At 38.4% G+C, this 23536-nt stretch overlaps 1 protein-coding gene and 1 long non-coding RNA gene across 11 annotated transcripts in view; one reads left to right on the plus strand and one right to left on the minus strand.

Annotated features, from left to right (window-relative positions):
* Positions 1 to 23536, plus strand: part of LOC109409693 (aspartyl/asparaginyl beta-hydroxylase) — a 54116-nt gene that overhangs the window by 28604 nt on the left and 1976 nt on the right. For 8 of the 10 annotated variants that reach the window (XM_062854586.1, XM_062854585.1, XM_062854588.1 and 5 more), the window contains 6 exons: positions 216 to 449; positions 14732 to 15181; positions 15350 to 15760; positions 15989 to 16062; positions 16843 to 17192; positions 17260 to 17979. In XM_062854586.1, coding sequence (XP_062710570.1) covers positions 216 to 449; positions 14732 to 15181; positions 15350 to 15760; positions 15989 to 16062; positions 16843 to 17192; positions 17260 to 17979 — 2239 coding nt within the window. The remainder of the gene's footprint in view (positions 1 to 215; positions 450 to 14731; positions 15182 to 15349; positions 15761 to 15988; positions 16063 to 16842; positions 17193 to 17259; positions 17980 to 23536) is intronic. The other 2 variants (XM_029870159.2, XM_029870162.2) reach the window with 1 other exon arrangement.
* LOC134288757 (uncharacterized) lies at positions 5560 to 14716 on the minus strand. The gene is made up of 2 exons (XR_009998129.1): positions 13858 to 14716; positions 5560 to 13795 (listed from the first exon to the last, which is right to left on the minus strand). It is a non-coding gene; the product is annotated as an uncharacterized LOC134288757 (long non-coding RNA).

Here is a 23536-nt window from a genome sequence, read left to right on the forward strand (position 1 = left end):
GTGTAATTTGCTGCTGTTGGTGCTGCTGCTGCCTTGTAAAAAAGAGCGAACTCGCACAAAAAGTGTTCCGTGCCGTTATGGTAGTGTATAGAGTAATGCCACCGAAATGCATGTCGTTATTGGTGTGATTCACTCTCGTTTGATTGTCACTGAGCAAATCCAACAACGGTACTAAAACGCCATCAACAACGTTTGCTTTCGTTCCGCTATTCAAGAAAGCGCATACCAACATCCCTCTTCGGTTGACGAACAGGAACAGGAAGCCACCTTGATGGGCAATCTGAGCGAACGACTGCTCCGGACCGAGATGGCAGCCGCCAATCTGGTCGAGAAAGCCGAAATTATAGAGGAGCTGCTTAGTTCAGGGCAACAACCTCGTTCGGTATTGGAGGATTTCGTCAATGCTGCCAGCAGTGGATTGGAAGATGAGGAAATTGTCGAAGGCAATGGTGAGTATTCGAATAGGTTTTAAGTTGAAATGTTATATTACAAAGAATCTAGTACAGTTGAATTATTATGCTAAAGAAGTTTTGGAAGATGGGAAACAGATATTTTTAGTAAAAATCCTACTAAAACCCCCAAGAGGTTTTTAGCGAAGTTCAAAGAGCAACTTTCGTCAAATTTCATTAAAAAATTGGATGAATTTATAAAAACCTAAAATTTAAGGATATTTACAGAAAACTGCCTTGATGATCAAAAAAATGCTTCTTGAAAGAGAACTAGAACACCTTCTGGCAATATTTCAAAGAAAATTTTCCGGAGACGGTTTCTGGCGTATAATTTTTTGCAACCTAGTAGAATCCGTTTTGGAGTTGCAACAGTAGTTTTTAAAAGATTTCTAGTAAGTATTCATGAAAATGTTTCTGGAAATCTTGAGAGATTTTTGACACAATTTTTGGAAATCTGGAAGCTTGCAAATAATCTGAGTTGTTTTTAAACGGGATGACGGTAATAGTGAAAAATCATAGAGAATAATATGTATGCATTATTGGGTTTTATTGTTTATTTTTGTTTCAATGGTTATTTTTCACAGTTATGTATTCAGGTGCAAAGCAATCTGGGGTCTCCACTCGACTTCCCTGGGCTTAGAGTATCATTATACTTGCCTCACAATATACAAATTCATGCAATAACAGGTAAAGAAAGCCCTTCAATTAATAACTGTGGAAGTGCTCAAGGAACACTAAGTTGAAGAGAGGCAGGCCAAGTCCCCATTGAGATATCGAACCACAAAGAAGGAGAAGAAGCAATCTGTGAAAGTTTCGATATGATTGAACTATTTTTCAAATTTTAGCGATTTTTTAAGCTTTATATGGAAACAAGTTTTCCTACTTTTTACAAATTGGACTGTTATGAGAGTAAGGACAGTTTAGAAACATCCTTAAAGAGTTTTCCTTAGAATCACAGTACTAATTGACGACTGTCTTGTAATGAGGCAGCACCTAAACAATTTAGTGGCGAAGTTTTCAAAAATATATCAGAAGTTTCAAAAAATCTCGTGACGTTCTTCTTTAGAATTTCGTTGAATTTGTGAATTGGATTGTTCAGTGAATAAAATATTGCTACATTCTATAGCCTAACAGAAAGAGCTCATTTTTCTGAGTATAACGTGATTTTATTGCATTCCACTGGCGTAGCCACGGGGGGGGGGGGGCGATTAGGGTTAACCCCTCAACCGGGAGCCATAATTTGTGGAAGAAATTCATGATATAGAGCGTTGTAACAACAAATATTTCGGCTGCGCCGCTATTTTCAAACTTCGAACACGTTTGCCCATTGCGGTTTACGAAATGTAAGTGTAAAATCGAAAAAGGTCTCATTGACCGTTGAAAACCCCTCCCAGAGACAAATTCTGGCTACGCCACTGTTGCATTTCAACACCTTTGTTTTGATCGGCAAATAAACAAAACAGTTTTAATTTCCGTGGATAGATTGACAGTTCAATCGATAAAATGACAGTTCGCCTCGAACAAATAAAAAATTCCTCATATAAACTTGAAATGCATTTTAAAAATAGTTCCTGATCATAAAAAATGATGAAATTTTGGATTTTGACTATTTTTTAGGTGGAGAATCCGAATGTAAAATAATCTGGATACCACTAAAGAACTCAATTACACTTTAAACAAGTTCCGGCGAGAGTTTTGTGAGAAAGTTTGTGAAAGTTTTTTCAAGCTAAGGTTTACTTACTGACGAATTTTTTAAATTTTAGTTTCAAAAATGAGGTTATTTTTATAGAAATGGACGAGTTTTCGAAATCATTTTTATCTAAATTGGTATGTGTTGGGAGTCGATTTCTCCGGTTTGAAGAGATACTTTCTTGACAGTAGTGCTCCTTAGACACACCTTTTCGCAATCTGTTCTACTTTAAAAACTACCTAATCAATTATACCGTACTGCCTGCAAAGGCAATTGTTGCAGTGTTGCCAGTTTCATCGCAAACTCGTCGCAACAGGTATGGACTAAATATTTGGAACCATAAAATCCACGCCAAGTCATTTAAAATCCATTTCAAGTACATCGAATCTGCGTCAATATAAAAACAGCTATTTTAAATAAAATAACACATATATTGATCTGATCCATATATCTAAACCAAAAGACTTCCAAATTTTGCAAAAGCATTTTTCATGATCAAAATGAATAATTTGCATAATTAGTTTTCCATTTTGGCTCTAGCGTTAAGTGCCCCACACAATGCATACGTTTGCGTGTGCGTGACAGTAGTTTGACACATTTCCCTTGGGAAAACTGTCAAAAAACGCAAACCTCGACGGAACGGACGCTATGTGTTCCACTCTTGAGAAAGGCCAAAGCAAAACATCACTGAAAATTAAGAAAAAAAAAACATAACTCAGAAACGGTTTGTCCGATTGATTAGTTATCTTTGGCAATATTTTAGGCAATTCATGGGAGTATATTGAGTAGAATATGGAAATACTGATGTTATGGAAACTACCCTTAACATTGTAAAACTTGCATTTATTGCTGGTATTGACTTAATACCGGGGATGATAATCACATCTCTAGCACTTCCGACTGCCTGAACAAAATTATAAAGTTTGTTCTAGGAGTTATGAAGTAAATACCAAGTCATTTTGTCTCATTCACAAATGTAACCACATAACAGTCACAGGGGAACAAAGGCTGACTTTAAAGTGTATCATCATGCATACAGTGGATAGACATGATCGGGACAGGCAAAATTTTTACTTTTCAAAAAATGTTCAACTAGCTGTAATTTTTCGAAAAGTGCATCAAAATATTTTCAAATTTTCACTGTAAGTTCATCAACTAGTTGTGTATTAGTGGTCCAAATTTGGAAAAAGTTGGGCTATTCTCCATGAAGTTATGAAGATTGAATTCTCGAAAATGGTATAATTATCCGATAGCCAACTTTGAGCTGTTATATCTCCGGATTCAATTAACCGAATGCAATGAAATTTTGACTATTTATGACTTATATAATGAGCTATGAGCTATGGCTTAACTTGAAATTCTTAACATGGAAGAAAATTAAAACGATTAGATTATTTTTCTTATAAAATACCAAATAATCCAAAACTTTAACATCGTATCGAAATTCAAGGTGCAAATTATAGTTCATTTAATTTCCCTCTAATTGACTTATGTGTAAATGTGTTTTGAAGGAAAGTAACAATAGACGCCAATAAATTGAAAAGGTAATGGGATGCATATTAAAAATAGACTAATTTATTTAAAAAACGTGTAATAAATGAATTCGCTATAACTTTTTCTTGTTTTAAAAATTTCAAATTAAGTGAAACGTTTTTCAAAGCTCATTATATAAGTCATAAATGGTCAAAATTTCATTGCATTCGGTTCATTGAATCCGAAGATATAACAGCTCAAAGTTGGCTATCGGATAATAAAACATTTTTCAAAAATCGTTATAACCTCGTGGAGAATAGCCCGATATTTTCCAAATTTGGAACACTAGTAAACACAACTAGTTGATGAAGTTACAGTGAAAATTTGAGAATATTTGATGCATTTTTCGAAAAGTTCTAGCTAGTTGAACATTTTTTGAAAAGTGAAAATTTTGCCTGTCCCGATAATTTTGTCTATCCCCTGTATATAGGTCAGAATTATTTTCTGGCTATTGGCAGAGTAGGGAGATTCACCAAATGTTGAACAGTTTCTGAAAATTTTATTATAAATCTAACTTAAGTAATTCTCGCTCAACGTAAACGTATGATGTAGATGCGTATTGGACTGGGTCAACAAGGTCGATTATTTTTGGAACTAAGCTTTTTCGATTCCTTTTAGAGTCCATACTAACTGTGCAAAATTTGGGAGCGATTGGTTGCGTATCCGTATTCCGCATTGCGATTTTGTATGAAAAAAAGTACTTTTTTGCATGTTTCTCAGAAGTTGAAAAACATTGTCTACTGCCATATAATTTATGACGTTAAACAGCCAAGGGTATGCAAAACAACTTTGTCGAATATCGCACATTGATCAGAGGCTTGTGGAAAAGTTATTCGGTTGGCAATATAGGCCAAAAATTGAGATATTATTATTGAACACCGTCGGACAATCCGTACGTTTAATCTTTTTTCACAAGTGTCGGATCGCTTTGCGATCTTTGATATTTTTTTTGCATATCCAAGGCTATATCTTAACGTTATCGGTGTTACAAAAATAAAAGAAATTTAATTATTATAAAGTATCAACACATCACAAAACATGGAACCTCACAAATGTACAAATAAGCGACATTAAAGATTAACACAAAACGACACAAAACATAAATGTGCCCTGTTATCCAGATTGATAACATCTTCCGATCACAGGAACCGTTTCGGGGTTCGATACTTGAGCTCAATAACTTGAAGTCCGTCGCAGGGAAAGGTTTACATCTCTAGTACTTGATCGCTGTCCGAAATGGCCTGAAAGTTGGCAATCAAAGTGGGATTGCATTTCATGGGTTTCTATTTTTGCAGAACCCTTTAAATGTGCATTAAATTTATAGGAATATATACAAGTTAAAATAAAACATACAACACAAAGAACGCACAAATAATAAACTTATAATACAATTATTTTACACTGTTGAAAATGCTTTGACATCCATGTGCACAACAGAACATGTGCTCGATGAACAAATTGAGATTTGAAATTATGAAAAGAAATCCACGTACTCCGGTGAGACTCGAACTCACGACTCCCAATTCGCTAGACGGGCGCTTCTATTCCTTCAAGCTACGGAGTCACTCGACTATCTCCGTCGCCAGCAGGCCTAGAACTGAACTTCGATTCCACTATCGCACATGGTTATCTTCTTTTCACAATCCAAACCCCCTTCGGATGGGATTAGATGAACATCTAACACATTGTCTGTTGTGCACATGTATGTCAAAGCGGGAGAGGAAGTTATTTTTAATTGTCGAGAGCTTCGGGCACTGCCTTCCAATCACTTATTGGTATGGCAATTAGTGTGCAGTCGGACTCTCGACGGGTCGGTCGAGCGCCCGTCTAGCGAATTGGGAGTCGTGAGTTCGAGTCTCACCGGAGTACGTGGATTTCTTTTCATAATTTCAAATCTCAATTTGTTCATCGAGCACATGTTCTGTTGTGCACATGGATGTCAAAGCATTTTCAACAGTGTAATTTCCCACATGGCTTGGTCAGCCAAAGCAAAATCAAGAAATTGACATTTGTAAGGTGCTACGGTCACCCTTACCGTATTCGGTCGGCCGAGGACCGACCCGTCGAGAGTCCGACTGCACACTAATTGCCATACCAATAAGTGATTGGAAGGCAGTGCCCGAAGCTCTCGACAATTAAAAATAACTTCCTCTCCCGCTTTGACATACATGTGCACAACAGACAATGTGTTAGATGTTCATCTAATCCCATCCGAAGGGGGTTTGGATTGTGAAAAGAAGATAACCATGTGCGATAGTGGAATCGAAGTTCAGTTCTAGGCCTGCTGGCGACGGAGATAGTCGAGTGACTCCGTAGCTTGAAGGAATAGAAGCGCCCGTCTAGCGAATTGGGAGTCGTGAGTTCGAGTCTCACCGGAGTACGTGGATTTCTTTTCATAATTTCAAATCTCAATTTGTTCATCGAGCACATGTTCTGTTGTGCACATGGATGTCAAAGCATTTTCAACAGTGTAATTTCCCACATGGCTTGGTCAGCCAAAGCAAAATCAAGAAATTGACAATTATTTTGTCTTATAATTATAACAAATATTTATACCCGTAACATCGGTTATGTAGTCGAGAAAAAATGTACGCCCCTCTTGCAAAAAAATGCAAAAAAGTGATTTTTCCCATACTAAAACCACAGAGAACAGACATCCAGGCTAGAACAAATTTCATTCAGAAAGTTGTGTAAGGATTTGAATCCTCACTTGAGTAAGGCGATGAAAACGCTAACGCCACCAAACACCATATTGCCACAGTCAGTGGTGAATTGAAACATTTCATTAGTTTGGGAAATTAACCGATTGCAGCGCCACGCTGTTGCCACTTGTGTTACCGATTTCAAATCCGTTAAATTCCTTACTCAGTTTCGGAACTGGACTTGGATGTTTGTTCTCTGTGCTAAAACCCATACAAATTTCATTCGCAATGCGGAATACGGGGACGTAATCAATCGCTCCCAAATTTTGCACAGTTGTTTTAGACGCTAACATGGTCCGAAAAAGCTTTGTTCCGGGTTTATTACATAAGCAATGACCATGCGTCTCTATTACTTTTAAAACTGCCGTTTATTTTATTTTTTATTCATTTATTTTTATTTATATACAGGCATATGCTACTGGGTGAACTTCAAGTAGTAAAAAAACATCTAATTCGGCTGCTGCAGAGTGATAATCCTCCATGAATTCCTTTAGAAGTTCCTTCTGAATCCCTCCATAAACTCCTTCTGATTTTCCTACGAAAGTTTCTAAAGATTCTTCCTTGAGTTCTGTGATTCATTCAGTAGCTCCTAAAATTCCTCCCGGAGTGCCTTCAGAGATTGATCAAAGAGTTTTTTTCTAAGGTTTCTCCAGAGGATCCTTCGAGGGACCCCTAGGAGTTCATACTAAAATTACTCCTTCAGTGTCTACTGGTGTTCCTCCAGGAATTAATTTTGGAAATTCTCAAGAAGTTTCTTCTTGGATTCGTCCAGAAGTTTCTTTAAGGATTACCTTTTTTGAGAATTTTGGAAATTCTTTAAAAGTTTCTGAGTTCTTTCTAGGATTCCTCAAGGAGTTTCTTGGAGTCTTTCTGGATTTCTCAAGGAGTTTCTTAGAGTCTTTTCTGGATTCCTCCAGAAGCTCATTCGAGGATTCTCTAAGAAGTTCCTTTTCCTTTACGGATATCTTCTGAAGATCATTCTAAGATTTTCCAAGATTTTTCTTCCGGAATTATTCTTCCAGAAGTTCATTCCGGGGATCACTCCTTTTTAGGATTGTTCAAGGAGTGTCTTCTAAGGTTCCTCCTTCTGAAAGTTTGGAGATTACTCCTGAAGTTCGTTCTGGAATTCTTCTAGGATTTTTTCCTGGATTCCTGTAGGAGTTTTTTTTCTGTTATTCCTCAAGACGTTCCTTCTGGGATTTCTCTAGAAGTTACTTCTAAGATGTCTTCAAGAGTTTTTTCTTCGATTTATCCAGGAGATGTTTTCTCCTGGATTTGAGCTGTTATATCTCCATTCCGCCCAGAATTTCTTGCGGATTTTTTCCATTAGCTCTTATTGGGATTGCTTCAGGAACTCCTTCTTTATGGATGTCACTTTTCTCTGGGATTCGTTCGATTTTTTTTCCAGAGGTTACACCAGAATTTTCTTGTGGGATCTCTTCCGGAATTTCACCATTCCAATCCAATCCAAAATTTCCAGATTTCCTCTCGAAGTTCTTTCCGGAATTGCTTATAAAGTGCTTTCCAGGTATTTCTCCAATAAGTTAAAGAATTCTTTCTTTGTTTTATCCAGAAAAAACTTCTTGGGAGATTCCTCCTAGAACTTATTACAGAATATTTAAGGCAGAGGTTCCCAAACTTTTTGCTATCGCGGCGCCTTTTGAAATTTCCAAAAATGTTGCAGTGCACTTACATTTAGGTATTTGTTCAACATCACGTTTAAGGCTTTTTAACGGAATCATCAGCATTCTTGGTAGCCATGTTGGATATGTGGCGCGAAATTTCAAAGTGATAGTTTTCAGCCATGAAAGTGAATATTCGTATGAAAAAGTATCATCCTATATGCTACTCCTATCCCATCCTGTATGTTACTTTTTCAGCTGCGTTGCTGTAGAATTATCAGTTCACCTCAAAAACGCGAGGCAAACACTTATTGTAAAGCAAGATGTGAATTATTCCTTTGAAAGCTCAGTGATGCATCATGACACCTAAAAATAGGACATATTCAACAATAAGGACTGTTCATTTTATAAAGAGGACAACTTTGCAAGGCTATAAAAAGAAAACGCGTAGTTCAAATTTGAGCAGCCTTGGTTAGTTGTTCAGTACATTATATTAGCAGATAATAACTATAAATAAATTGGGTTAAAATTATTGAACATCATAGAAATGTGGCAAAATGTTTCGAGAGATCAATTTTTCAATTCCTAAAAACTAAAGATAAACACAAAATTTCTGTAAAACATCGGTGTATCGTTTTTAATTGCATAAAAGTGTTTGCCATGCTGCAGCAGTCGGAATAATGGTTGTCGAGATATTAAAGTTACAAGTTGGACTCGATTTTCAGAATAAAATTTATTTGTTAAACAAAAATGTATAAAAATATTAAATTTTGAATGTTTTCAATGGATCTAGTCGAAAGTACTAATAATGCAATTTCAAATGCAGAAAACCGCTTCTTGATAGCATTGTTGGCTTGGTTACTGTTACGTTCTTTGAAGGTTCTTCTAAATAACGATGTACTCTATTGCAAATACAACTTAACAATGATGTCGAAAATAAAAATTAACATGTAGTTACTTTCAAATAAGGTATATAACCACATAGGGTCAGACCTTGCTGAAAATAAATAATAATAAGCTTCTCTAGAATCAAAAACTTGCATTTATGGAGCAAAAAGTATGCAATTTTCCATTATGGCCATCATTAAGTATTAAATTTATGATGAAGAATGTACTTTAAAGCATATTTTTCTTCGGTATCATTTGAATGCGATTCTCTTCTATACTGGACAAATTTTGAACTGATTCCGTAGTGTTATTGCATCACTGGACTTAAATAAGTATTTTTTATCAATTTCATTGATAACAAGGCAACTCACTATATCAAGCTGTATAATGCTTGGTGCATTATTACTGACCAACTATTACACTCTACCTTTAGAAGAATAGTATTAGATCCCAACACATTGAAAAGTTCATGAAAATTTTAAAGTTATGTATGTGGAAAGTTGAGTAGAATTTTGAGAAATGGGATTTTATTGAGTTTTAACGAAAACCGCTTGAGTTCCATAACTAAGGACAATTTGTATAATGTTATATTTTTCCTACACTGTAGAATAGCCATGGAAATTTATGCAAAAAACCGATAATGATTTTATTGAAAAATAAAAAAGATATCACACAAATAAGGTGTCCTCTTTATAAAATGAACAGTCCTTAGTACGCCACAATACTCGGTTTGTGGCTGCCTCTCTTCATTCTCTGTCACTCCCAATGCTCACCATATCACGCTCCACTTGATCCGCCCATCGTGCTCTCTGCACTCCACATCATCTTGTGCAAATCGGATCGGTAGCGAATACCAACTTTGCAGGATTGTTGTCTAGCATTCTTGAAACATACCCTGCCCATCAGGTTGCGGCTTATTTTTCGGCTGTACCACTACTGGGCGTTGTATGCTAGTCCGTTGTCTTGGGTTGTACGTGACGAGCGCTTCACATAATGGGATGTTTTTTGCCAATCGTAGGGACCAAAATGTAGCGACATAAACCTGGATAAACAACATTGTTAGTGACCAACACTCGACAGATGGGCTCCGTGGCGTATATAAGGAATCCTCGCAATGCAATGAAGTCAGTATCGAATTGGGAACCAACGAATCAAGAACTCCGAACATTATAACCCGAGACATTATAACTAGTTATTAGCAATAAACTTAGATCATAGCAGCAGATGTGTTATTTGTACTCGCACTTCTCAGCCTGAAATTGGTCTAGTTGTTCCTTTCCCTCGGTCCACCGTTCCATCTACAAATGTTGCAAAAGTACGGGTCGTGTTCCTTTTTTTTGCAGAAGTCTCCAGAGAAATGACGAAAAAAAATAGAGAATATGCCAAAATTAATTTCGTGAGAATCTCAGGATGAATTCCACAAAGCATCTCGGTAGAAATTTCAGGAGAAATTCCGGAAAAATGCCAGGACGAATCATGGGAGAAATCTCAAAATAAAATCTTCTGGGGAAAACTTTGGAGAAAATTCCAGAAAAAGTGCCATGACGAAATCCTGGAAGGAATACCGGGAAAATTTCTGTAAGAAATCATGGAAGATTTGCAAGGAAGTCCCTCGGAAGGTATTCAGGATATCAGAAATCCTGGAAGAAGTTTAGGTCATAATTCGTGAAGCAGTTCAAGAAGGAATTCTATATTTTTTAATCAAGATTGTCAATTTAATCTTCTCTGATCTAAGGAGGAATCATATTTTATTCTAATACTCAAGATACAATATAAATCAAGGGCTGCTTAGACACATATCGTATAAATAATAACGCCCATATGGACATAACTGCTTCTGGAAACAGTTGTTTCCTTGGTTGTTTCTTATTAGCCTGTGTAACGAAAAAAAAAAGTTTTGCGGAACACTAAAAATGCATTGTGCTCCTGATGGGTACCACAATGTAGACAACTGCTAACAGAACCCTATAAATGCGCATTTGATTTTCCGCATCGAGCCCCACATTTTGAAACTAGTGTGTTACGAAAAGTAAAATGGAACATTACAAATGCACAAAGCACAAACATGCAACACAAAACATTAATTTGTGCCAAGTCATCCATATGGATACGAAGTACGAACCCAGGATGATGAGGTTTCATTATTGTTCTTGGTCCATCAGTCATCCTAGAAATGTATTTTGTTTGGCAGTTCGCAGCATCTGTTGCTGCATTCATAGCTTGTTTTGGTCTAAGAGTTTCTAATCCATCTAGATTCGGGCAACAATACAAGACCGTCTACAATTTGATGTCCGTGTTAGGGGACGGCTTGTGTGTTTTGTACTGGATCACTCCTCAAATGTTTGGAGCACTACAAATATACATTAAAATTCACTTGTTCACTATGTTCACTTAGAATCCGGAATCATGTCACATTTTCTAGTGGCGCTCTCAATGAACATAATAATCATTCTTTTGCAGAACTCTGATCATACACTAATCCTCTTTAAATGATGAAAATTTCATCGATTTTCTTGCAACGAGTGAAAAGTTATTTCAGATTGAAGACAAGAGGAGGAACAAAATCTTGCACAAACACGTTGAAAATTTAGCGTGGTCAGGTACGACAGTCGCGAAAAATGTTGATATCGTCAAAACCATTATGTGTTATGTGCACAGATGTTGTTAACCATGACATAAGGAAGTGTCCTCGGAAGAAAAAAACTTGGGTTCATTGATAAATCTGCTTTGAATTTGAAGATTTGGCAAGAAGTTCGAACTCTGGGCATGGTTTTTTCGCAACAAGATGATGAGAACCAATTCATACAAGGATGACAGCCTCAAGAATCGCGTTCTGCTTTTAAAAAACGCACACAAGGGATATGTAGAGGTTTTACCTATTTTGATGAGCTGCCATGACAGCCGGAGACGTTCAGTGGTATCGTCATAGATGGGTAGTGTTTATCAACGAAAGAAACACTCAAATTTCGCGTTTTCTCAATTCACTGAATTGCTCCTCATTTCGCAATAAAAAAAAGTTTGGCAATTTTTCTTCGGAAACCTAGTCAGACTAGTCAAGGCACTCAGGACACTGCATATGTAGATGACCTGATTGTTGAACAAACGTGCGGAAGGGGTTGTTGCTAAAATTTACCACCGTTGTGCAGATTTTTAGAGAGGTCAACACTGAAAAAGTGAGAAAATGTGTGAAAAATAAAAATAAATAATTTCAATGATATTTTTCCATGAAAGTACAATAAATAACCTTTGTTTTGAGGGCTTCACCTTTTATGTTTGTTATTCCATCCCTAAGACATACGTGATTTTGTCCTTCCGGATTCTAAATGAACATAGCTATAACACCTGTTCATCCCTTTCTCCAGAAGTTCCACCAGCAACAACCGAAAGTTGACATCGATAGGCTATTGGGTATTCTATGTAAATTTTGATGACCTGGAGTTCAGTTATTTGACTGGTTTCTTACGCCAAATATCTTCACAAAATTCAAAGCAATTCCACAATGTTTGTTTTTTTTATGTAAAACTAGCTAACCCGGCAAACGTTGTATTGCCCCTTTGATGTGTGGACCTTTTTACAATTATTGTCCAGTTATTAGAGTTCATTCAAATATTACGTAATGCAAAATTTGACAATTCCGGATCCCTCCCCCCCCCCCCATGTAACAACTTTTTTATGCGTAATGTTGGATTTTTTATGAAGCTTAACGCAGTGCTTGACCCCCTCTCTCCCCTTTAATCGTTACGTAATATTTTAATGAACCCTAACCCTGTGGTGCGGTACTTGACTGTCTACTGGCTACCGTATCTGATTAGTATGCAGAATGTCCTATTTTCAATCCCTGTCTGTCCCCGACTTTGTATCTTTCTATCTACTTTCTCTCTTTGTCTTCTCTAACTATACAACTCATTTAAATTCAAAATTTCATAGCTATTGCTAGAAAATATACTGGTTGAAAAAGTCGTTTCTTTTCGTTCCAACTTTAATAGCACATTATCGCATCACCGATCAAAGGTGACATCCAGATCTTATACCTACCCTACTAACGAATACCCCATCCATGCTGCTTTGGGGAACTTTTAGGTTTTTAGGCGACAGTTCCTTGAAGTCACTTGAATTGCCGAGTCAGTCAGTTCACCACTCTATTCAAATTGAATTGACCCATAATTGTTCTATGAGTGTACTTGAAATCTGCATGAAAAAGAAAATGTTTTCAATGCTTTTGGTAGAAAGGAAGACAATAAGTGTCAATTTTTCTACTCATCTCTATTCAGCTCGTAAGCTTTCAAAAAGTACACTTTTGAAAATTTTCTGATATGTATTACTTATTAGCTATTGGGTTACTTCATGTGAAAGGGTAAATAAATATGTCCTTTTGCAAATCTATGAATATTTGCAGCACAAAGGCCACTGCAACTATGAGTGAATATAGGAGTGTGCGGGACTATTTAAACAGGGGATTCTATTTTGGACAGTTTCCGGTTAGAACTCAGTCAATTATATACCAATTGACCTTAATTCATGTACCCAGCTAGATACCGTGTGTATTTAATTGAGTACAAAAATTTAAATCAACAGGTATATAATTTACCGAGTTATAAACTGAAACAACCCTAAATAGGCCAACAGCAAGTTTTTGGAGGAAACGGATCAACGTGCGTTGTGTGTTGATAATGATTAAAGTAATACAATAGGCTTAGTCATCTTCTTAACATGTGGCATTATCGAAAATCTTCGTCAGCATAGGTGCTTCCTTGATCACGAACGTCCACAATGAATCATGGCAAAGATTGGAACCACTATCCTCGCTACTCTCCATAGATCAGGATCTTCGTATGCGCTCCTTCCATGATTCGGGTCAACATATTTATACCTCGACTGAGTGTCCTGCCATTCACGCAAACAGTAGCCAACCTTTCGAAAAAAATAAACTTTCTATCATGATGAGTGAATGCTAACCTAAGTATTTTACTTACTGTCATCGGGAGCCTGTCCACCTCCAATAACTCCTGTCTCTTTTTGGAGATATTGAACACTTGCTGTCCTGCAAAGATACGGCTCATTGTTCCGATTGGTGTTCGTGGCTGAACAATGCAAATTTTGACATGATGTAGCTGTCTCGGCAAACGTCGTACTGCCTGCCTACTGCGTTTTTTGACATACAGCTCTATAGGGGCGTCCCCGGCGAAGTTATCTGTATGGGGGCCCCCTGTTCCAGAGACCGGAGAGGTCTCACACCAAGCTAAGAACCTTCCCCGGCCCCTAAAGTATTCACACACAAAATTTCACACCGATCGGTTCAGTAGTTTCCGAATGCATAGCGGTCAGACAGACAGACAGACAGACAGACAGACAGACGGAAATCCATTTTTATATATATAGATAGATAGATAGATAGATGTTGCTCGCATGCTGCCTTATTTATATTTATTGCATTACAAACATGCCTTTTATAAGTGAGGGATCTCTCTTTATGGCAGAAACATAAAGTTAAAATAATCAAGATTTAGTTCTGGACCTATTCGGCAGTATGAAGATATACGAAATAAATACGTAGGATAAAAATATATTCTTGGCAGGATTTGGAAGAAACAGGGTATTGGTTGTTTTTTTGTTTCTGATTTTTGTATTTTTTATTAGAAGAAAGCACACATGAACAAAAAGAACGGAATCAATTGGTGCCGTAATCGCTTGTTTTCGAATAGGATTAATTTGGGAGCATGAGATTACTGATGGCACACATACCCTATGTTTCATTCTAGCTGCCTATTTTGTCTCAACTATTTCTCAATATTATCACTAAGTAATAAACACATCCAAATTGACGTATTTTTGTTGCACATTTCACAGTCATCCTCATCGAAGGTGACGACGGAGAACTGTACTCCGGGGATGATGAGTACGACTACGAACTGGAAGATGACTACGGCGAAGAGCTTGAAGAAATTGAAGAGGAGGAAGAATACGAAGAGGAAGAAGAACGAAAACTGGTCGAACAGGAACTCGAGATCGGCTCCTTTGTGCCGACGACTTTCGAAGAGTTCAGTTCTATGTACCGGTCGCCTTCGAGTGGCGAAACCAACGAGTCTATCCCGGTGCCTCCAGAACCGGTTTCTGAGCCAACCCCAGCTGTTGTGGCCCCTGAACCTCCAATCAAGGAATTTCCAAAAAGTTCACACAAAGAATCTCCTCTAATGAAGAAAAAGCCCCCCAAGGGAGCATTGAACAAGCTCATCTACGGACTCCACAAAGAACCACTGATCACTGCAGAGGATCTCCAGCAATCGATAGAGGCTAGAGGTGAGGCTCCAAGTACCCACACGTCACCACCATTGGACATTCATTCCCCTGTCCAAAGCACCGAAACCCCCATCGTACCCTCCCCGTCGGAACCAAATACAGCAAGCATTAAAATTCTCACCACTACCATTATCCCTGACCCTGAACCCGAACCGATCGTTGAAGCAGCAGTAGCATCTACGAGTCAATCAACAAAAGAGAAGCACGTGGAGTTCATACTTCCGGAACAGGTTTCGGAAATTCCTTCGCCCGAAGAGGAACTTCCCATGGAAGTTCCCGAAGATATTGTCGATAATGGAAGTAAAGAAAATCTATTCATTCCCTATGATGATGATGGAGATATAGAAGACTCGTACGAGGATGAACTGATGTATGAAGACGAGGAAGAGCTGGATTCGGTTTTGCTGCGACAGTATCCTTCGGATGAGGAGGAAGAACCGTTCTCGGACGACGATCTTTCCGATGTCGATGATTCAGAGTTGATGAGACGCCTGGAAGAGAAATACGGCAAGTTGGAGGTGAAGAAGGATCCTGTCGCCCAACCCGAGGACGAGGATGAAGAAGAAGGCAGCTGGACAAGTATACCTTCGCATAAGCTAGTCGATAGTAGAGTAGATGGCGCGCGAGTGCCCACATTTTGAGTCATCATCCATCTAGTGTCACTTCGTTTGCTGAATACCTGCATATACTCACCGATTTGAATTCATTTCTTTTCTAGTATTTTCTTTATGTGATTCTGTAGTAAAAATGTTTTATCGAAAAAAAAGTGTTTGCTGATCAATGTTCTCTTTTGTACCATTTCCATAGAGATTCCCTCTAGGCCTAGTGAATCTCAAATCTACGAGGAAGAACTGAATCGAGCGAGAAGACATCTCGATGAGGTAAGTGTTCGGTGTTCGTCATGAACACTGAATTCCTAATTGTTTTAATTCAATTTCTTCTGTTACTTGATTTCTTAGGAGTTCGGGTTCGAATAAGTTAGTTTACTCTATCGTAATGCTCAGTTATGTTTAAGAAACCAAAATAGTTTACAAATACAACAAAAAATCAGACAGTGCTCACCAGTGTAGTACATAATTAAGACTTGATCAGTAAGACATCAGAATACCGTTATTGGATGGATACTTTTTGACTCTCAGACTCTTCAGATACAATATGACAAAACTGACATCGTACTAAATTTTGAAGACAAGTTGTTACTCTCATCATTTCTAATTTGTGCCATTTTGTTTGAGTATTCATAAAACTACCTAAGAATATCGTTTAAACTGCACCGATCTGTGATTTTTATGTTAGCTGTAGTTTATTTTTCTTTTAGTTTTGTTCAACCTTCCCAAACGATCAGGAAGTACTAATCTCAATTTTTCTGCACCCACTAAAAGACGGCAAACCATGCTCATGCTTTTGCATGTTTTGCCTTCCAACTTGTAAAGATTGAGCTTACTATTTCACTTGCCCAAACTAAAATACTTTTGTTTTTCGATGCGACTAACCTATAAACATCCTAGTGATTGTGCGTGATTGAAAGTTTCATTTTCTTTTGCATTTTCCTAACCTCAACGCTTTGGGTGTGATTTGCGCTAACCTGATTCACCATATTGCGGACGATTACCACAAACACACGCACACGTGCACACTCACACGCAAACGACAATCGATAGCTGAAGAATCCGAAGAAAGCACTGGAAGAATACGAGTCACTGCTGCGTAAACATCGAAGCCTGGTTCCGGCCCTGATTGGCAAGGCACGTGCCCTGGATGCTCTGGCTGAGCAACAGCAAAGTAATACACTGCTAGGGGAAGCCATCGAAGCCTACAGGGATGTGGTATTTTTGGGGAAGGCCGTAGATGACGAAACGGTCAAAGTCGCTGGAGAGCGGTGCATCGATCGGTCTCGATTCCGTGGACAGTACCTGAAGGTGGTCGATGTACACCAGGAGCTGATACGGCGGTTCGATTCCGAGCCCAAGTTCAGGAATCAACTGGCGGTGACCTATCTGCTGGCGAACAGGTTTGTAGTATAGCTTTTCCATTCGCTCGAGGGAAGTTATAGGTAGAATCATTATATCGTTTTTCAGATTGGCTGAAGCTAAGGCAGTCCTTCACGAAACCTTAATGCGCTGGATCGACGATGGATTTGCCCTGGTCCACTACGGGTTTGTGCTGAAGAATCACGATAAAGACATGGAACTGGCAGCGCAATATCTTCGCGAGGGCATCGAAACCGAACAGGAAGGAACTCAAGATGGACGATTTTACTTCCATCTGGGAGATGCCTTGCAGCGACTAGGGCTGCAACAGGAAGCCTTGGACGTATATCGAAAAGGTGCCGAGAAGAAGCTGTTTCTATCGATGTATCAACGATCGTTGTACAATGTGGACAGTCTCAAGTCACGTCCGTTTTGGACGATCGAGCAGACCACATACGCTGCTCAGCTGGAGTTGATCCGATCCCAGTGGACGGCAATCCGCGACGAGGGCCTCAAGCTGCTGAACTCAGCTGGAAATTTCAAAGACGAAGCCGAGAACCTCCGTGACACCGGAGATTGGAAGCAGTTTGAGCTGTTCTTCCGGGGTCATCGGATAGACAAGAACTGTGCCAAAGCACCGCTGACCTGTCGGCTGGTGGAACAGTTTGCGGCGGCTCGCAGTTGCAAACGAGGTCAGGTGAAGTTCAGTGTGATGCACCCGGGGACGCACGTGTGGCCGCATTGTGGACCAACTAACTGCCGAATACGGGCACATTTGGGACTGAAGGTGCCGAGCGGCACGTTTATACGTGTCGCGGAAGAAACGAGGTAAGAAAAGTTGGGAGCGTTCTATAAGGCTAATTTTAGAACTAATCATTAGTTTCGTACTCAAAACGTTTCACATCCTCACAGAATTCCTCAGAAATTCTTACTGTAGTAGACCCAATAATTCTTCTAGGGATTCCTGAGAAATTCATACTGTAATAACTCCAGATATACTTCCAGAAATTCTCCTGAGGTTTTTTTTTCAGAGATTCCTTAAGGAATTCTCGCTGGGATTATTCAAGGCAATCTTCCTGGGATTCTTCCACAAGATCTTCCGATGATTCCTCCAGAAATTTGATTAGAGATTTTATCCAGGGATTCCTTCAAAAATTCCTCAAGGCATTCCACCAGGATTTCTCCAGAAATTTAAACTGTGATGCTTCCAGGAATTCTGTTAGGAATTTCTTCTGGCATTCTTGCTGATTTTTTTCGGGAAAATTTTTCTGGGATCTTTTCAAAGACTGCTTCATGAATCCTCCAGAATTCCTCTACCAATCCTCCCAGTGATTTCTTTTGAAATCGTACAGGTTTTTTTTTTAAACTTCGTTTTGGATTCCTCCAGGTATTCCTGTGTGACTCTCTAAAAATTCCTATAGAGAATCCTCCAGGAATTCCTGCTAGGACTTTACTACAAATTCCTACTAAGGTACCTCCCGAAACTCTAAGAGGGATTCCTCCAGGAACTCCTCTTGTCCTTCTTTTATGAACTACAGCTGGGATTCCCCAAGTAATTCCACTTTCTGGTTCTTCCAGCAATTTTTCATAGGGTTTTATTAGAAATTCCTACTATGGAAACTCTTCCAGGGATTTTTCCTAGCATTCCATCAGGAATTCTTACTCGGATTCTTCCAGTAGTTCCGGCGCAGATTGCTCCAAGAGTTCCTCAAAAGATTTCTCCAGGAACTTCTCTTGGCCTTACTGCAGGAATTCTGGCAGAAATTCTTCAACTATTCCTCCTGTGCATCTTCCAGCATTTCGTCCTAGAAATCCTTCTGAAATTCTAACTTTGGTAAATATCTCGATGAATTCTTCTTGGAATATCTCCTGGAATTTTGCTGGGATTCTTCTGGAAAATTTTCCTGGGATTCTTGAAAAATTCCTGTTGCGATTCCTTCAGGGGCTTCTGGATTCCTTCATCTACCGATTATGTCAGGGATTCCTGTAGGTATTGCTTTAGGCATTCCTCCAGCCAAGCCCCTGCACAAGAGGGGGTTTTGGGTATCAAACTCCCCCATAACCGACACTTTATACACTAGGCGCCCCTCCGCCTTTTGCCGAAATAGCGAAAAACCTCTCCCTTGGCGCCACTTTTGTGCACGGGCCTGCCTCCAGCCTGGTATTTCTTCAACGATTCCAGGGTTTTCGCCACAGACGTTCCTGATAGGCTTTCTCTAGATTTTTTGTAGTGATTCCACCAATTCCTCCTAGAATTTCTCTAGAAATCCCTATGTTTACGCTACCTCTCGTGGCGGATTAGCAGGAAGGTGGTCACTAACCTGAGGGAGGAGGACCAACGTTTACGCTACCTCTCGTAGCGGAACTGCAGGACGATGGTCACTAATCTGAGGGAGAAAGACCAATGTTTAAGCTACCTCTCGTAGCGAAACACCTGGACGGTGGTCAGTAACCTCAAAACTTGGCTTGGATTCTTTAAATCTAAAAGTTCAGAGCGTTCAATTTCACGCGTGCTCGCAAGTGGAAGATTTTCACGAATTTTAAATTTGAATCGCCGCTTGCTGCGATCGTTGCGATGGGTTGCACCCCGTTGGCATGGCAACCACGTGCGACGTCGGGACACCAACGATACCCGAGCAAAAATGCTTACATGATGGTACTGTTGGCGATACCTACTATGATACCTTCCGGAATGATTCCAGAGATGGCTCTAGGGATGTCTGCTGGATCCTTCAGCAATTCTTGCTAGGATCATTCAAGGAAACCTTCTTAAAGTTTCTCCGATTATTTTTTCAGGATTTCCCTCTGATATTTCATCCAGGAACTTCTCTTGTCCTCCATTCCAGAAATCCCAGCTGGGATTCTACAAGAAACTCCTGCTGTGATTTTCTAGCCATTTATCCTATGAATCTTCCAGAAATGTTTACTGTGATATCTTCAGGAATTCGTCTAGGGTTTTGGCTTGCTTGAATTCTTTCAGAAACTCCTTCTGTAGACCCTCCAGAGATTTATCCAAGGACTCATCCAGGAATTCTTCCAGAAATTAATAACGGAATTCCCCCTGGAACTCCTCTTGGCCATCATCCAGGAATTCCAACTGAAAGAATTCCAAAAGAAAACTATAGAGGAAGCACAAGAAGAATCCCGGGAGATATTATAATAGGAATTTCTAGAAAAATGCTTGGAGAGGTTCCTAGAAGAATTTACCGAACTGCTTGAAACAATTCCTGAAGGAACTTCTGGTAAAACTTCTAAAAAATCTATGGAAAAACTTATGAAAAAAGTTCCTGAAGTAATTCTAGGAAAACTGAAGAAGTCTTTAAAATATTTCCAAAAGAATCGCTGAGGAAATTTCAGAAGGAAAGTTCTAAATGAATTCCTGAAAGAATTTCTGAAAAAAAACAAGAATATTTTTAGAATCCATAAATAGATTTTTTGAAGAAATTCCAGGAGGAATACCTGAAGAAACACCAGGAAACTTCTTCTTCTTCTTCTTTATGGCTCGATGTTCGCATTGGAACTTGGCATTCCTCTCTTCAACTTAGTGTTCTTAGAGCAATTCCACAGTTATTAATTGAAGGGCTTTCTTTGCCTGCCATTGCATGAATTTGTACATTGTGTGGCAAGTACATTGATACACTTATGCCCAGGGAGTCGAGAAAGTTTGCCCGACCGGAACGAAAATTTAAACCGCCGTCTCCGGATTGGCGATCCATAGTCTTAACCACTAGGCTAACTGGAGACCCCTATTCTCCAATAAATTTCTTAAACATTTTTTCTAATGAATTCCTGGAGAAATCCATAAAGAAATTGCTAGAGGTCTTGGGAGAAATCCTGAACGAATTTCTAAGAAAATACAGCGAGAAATATACGGTGGAATTTCTGACGAATTTCTACAGGAATCTCTGCAAGCATGCTTTCCAGCCTTTCCATAAGAATCATTATGGGAATCTCTGAAAGAATCTGTAGAAAAATTTCTGAAGGAATTCTTGGAGGGTTTTCTAAGACTTTCTTAAGAATTCCTTGGAGCAATTTCTGGAAGAAATTTTGGGAATTTCCTTAATAAACTCTTGTAGAGTTTCTAAAGCAATTATTGGAGAAAATTCTTTAGAAAAGTTCTGAGATAATTTTGAAGGACTTCTGGATTTCTGATTCTTTATGTATCCGTGAATCGTTTTCTAAAAAAATCGATGCAAATTTTTTGAGAAAGAACATGAAGGTTTTCTAGATGAATGCTTTGAAAAATTTCTATAACAATCTCCAAGACAAAAAAATCTGAAGAAATTCGTAGATGAATTTCTGGAACAATCTATGTAAGATTTTTTTAGGGATATTCTTGGAATATTTTCTAAAGGAATCTATGCAACATTGTTGGAAACTGTTCGTGCAAAACTTTCTTAAGGAGTTCTTGGAGAAATTTCCGGAGGACATTCTAAAGTCTGAAGGAATTCCTAGAAGATTTTGTGAAATAATTTCTGACTGAAATTCTTTAGGATTTCCTGGATGATTTTTTAAAGAATATTTATGAGGAGTTTCCAAAAAAGTCCCTGAAAGAATTTCTTTAAGAATCCCTGGAAGATTTTTTTTCAGAAACTCGTGAAAGATTTTTTTAAGCTAGACCTAGGATGGATTTCAGAAAAGGTCCATAAAAGAATTATCGAAAAACTTGTGAAAGTTTTTTCAAAGTAATCCTTGAAGAAATTTGTGAAGCATAGGTTCCCAAACTTTCAGGTGCGCGACCCTCTTTGGCCAGCAGACGCACTTTTCGCACAGAAATTCTTCCATTTGTTGTCTGTTACAATGAAATATTAGACTGTCCTTTGTGACCCCCTGGATGAAGGTCGGCGACCCTCCTGGGAGATCGCGACCCACAGTTTGGGAAGCCATGTTGTAAAGAAATCTCTGGAGGAAAATCTGGAGATATTTATGAAGAATTTATTAGTCGGATTTTTAATGAAAGCCATGGAAGATTTTCTGAAATAATCTGTCGAAAAATTTGTGACGGAATCTCTAGGGTAGTTACTATAGGAATCTCTGCAGAAAATTCCCGAATGGATATCACTTTTTTTTAAAAAAAGATTCCCTGGAGGAATTTATAACGAAATCCTAGAAAGATTTTCTGAGAGAAATCCAGATAAAAAAACCCTGGAGCAGTTCCTAAATCAAACCCTGGAGAAAGTTTTGGAATGATTCCTTGGAAGATCGTTTGAGAGAATGTCCAGAGGAATTTCCGAAAGATTTTTCCGAAAAAAATCTGGAAAAGGCCCCAAAAAAATAGGATTTTCTAAAGAAGTCCATTGAGAATATCCTGCAAAAACTCATGCACAACTTTCATACACAACTCTTTGTGAAACTTCTGGAGGAATCCCAAGTGGAATTTCTGGAGAAATTGGAAGTTGCTGTGGGAATTTCTGGTGAAATCTTTGGATGAATTTCCGAAGAAACCTCAGTACATTTTTTTAAGAAACTTTTGAAACATATTCTGAAAAACTCTGGAATAGCTTTTGAAGGCATCGCTGGAGGTTTTATTAAAGGGATCCCTGGAGAAATATCTGAACAAATGTCTAAAGAAATTTCTGATGGAATCTCTGAACGAATTTTTGTAAGAATCCGTGCTCAAATGCATGGATAATTCTTTGAAAAAAAAAATGGAGGAATTTCAGAAGTAGATCACGCAAGATGCTTTGGGAGATTTTTTTCTGGAATTTCTAAACAAATCCCTGAAGAAAATTTCCGAATGAATCCGTGGAAGTTTTTATTGAAAGAATCGATGACGGATTTTTGGCCGAATACCCGGACAAATTTGAAGATTTTTTTTCAAGATTTTTTTGAAGAATTTATAAAGAAATTTTTGATAGATTTTCTAAATGAATCTCCAATAGATTCTCCAAACGAATGCCTAGAGAAATTTCTGAATAAGTATCCAGAGGAATGTGTGAAGTAATCCCTGGACGAATTTCTCAAACAATCTCTGAAATGATTTGTGAAAAGTCATGGTGGAATTGGTGAAACAATTCATGCTAGGTTTCGTAAAAGAATTCTTTGTAACACTTCTGGAGGAACACATGGAAGATTTTCTAAAATAATCTGTAACATGATGATTTGATTTGGGAAGTTTTCTCCTGGAAACCGTCGTAATAAAGTTAAAAATTCTGGGTTCACTTAATTTTATTCAACACCGCAGAATTGCAACAAAAGGGCAACCGTGCAGATAGCGATACAAACCTAGGCTGCTCGTACAGAGAGATTGTTCAGCAAATACAACACAATTAGTAACCACGCTCTATCAAGTGCTTGTCACGAATTCCTAAATTGTCGAAGAAATTGGGAAGTTTCAGAAGGGATCCCTGGAGGAATTTCTGAACTTTAAAAAAAAAAAAATTGT

This window comes from Aedes albopictus, chromosome 2, assembly GCF_035046485.1.
Source record: "Aedes albopictus strain Foshan chromosome 2, AalbF5, whole genome shotgun sequence".
Classification (NCBI taxonomy): Eukaryota; Metazoa; Arthropoda; class Insecta; order Diptera; family Culicidae; genus Aedes; species Aedes albopictus.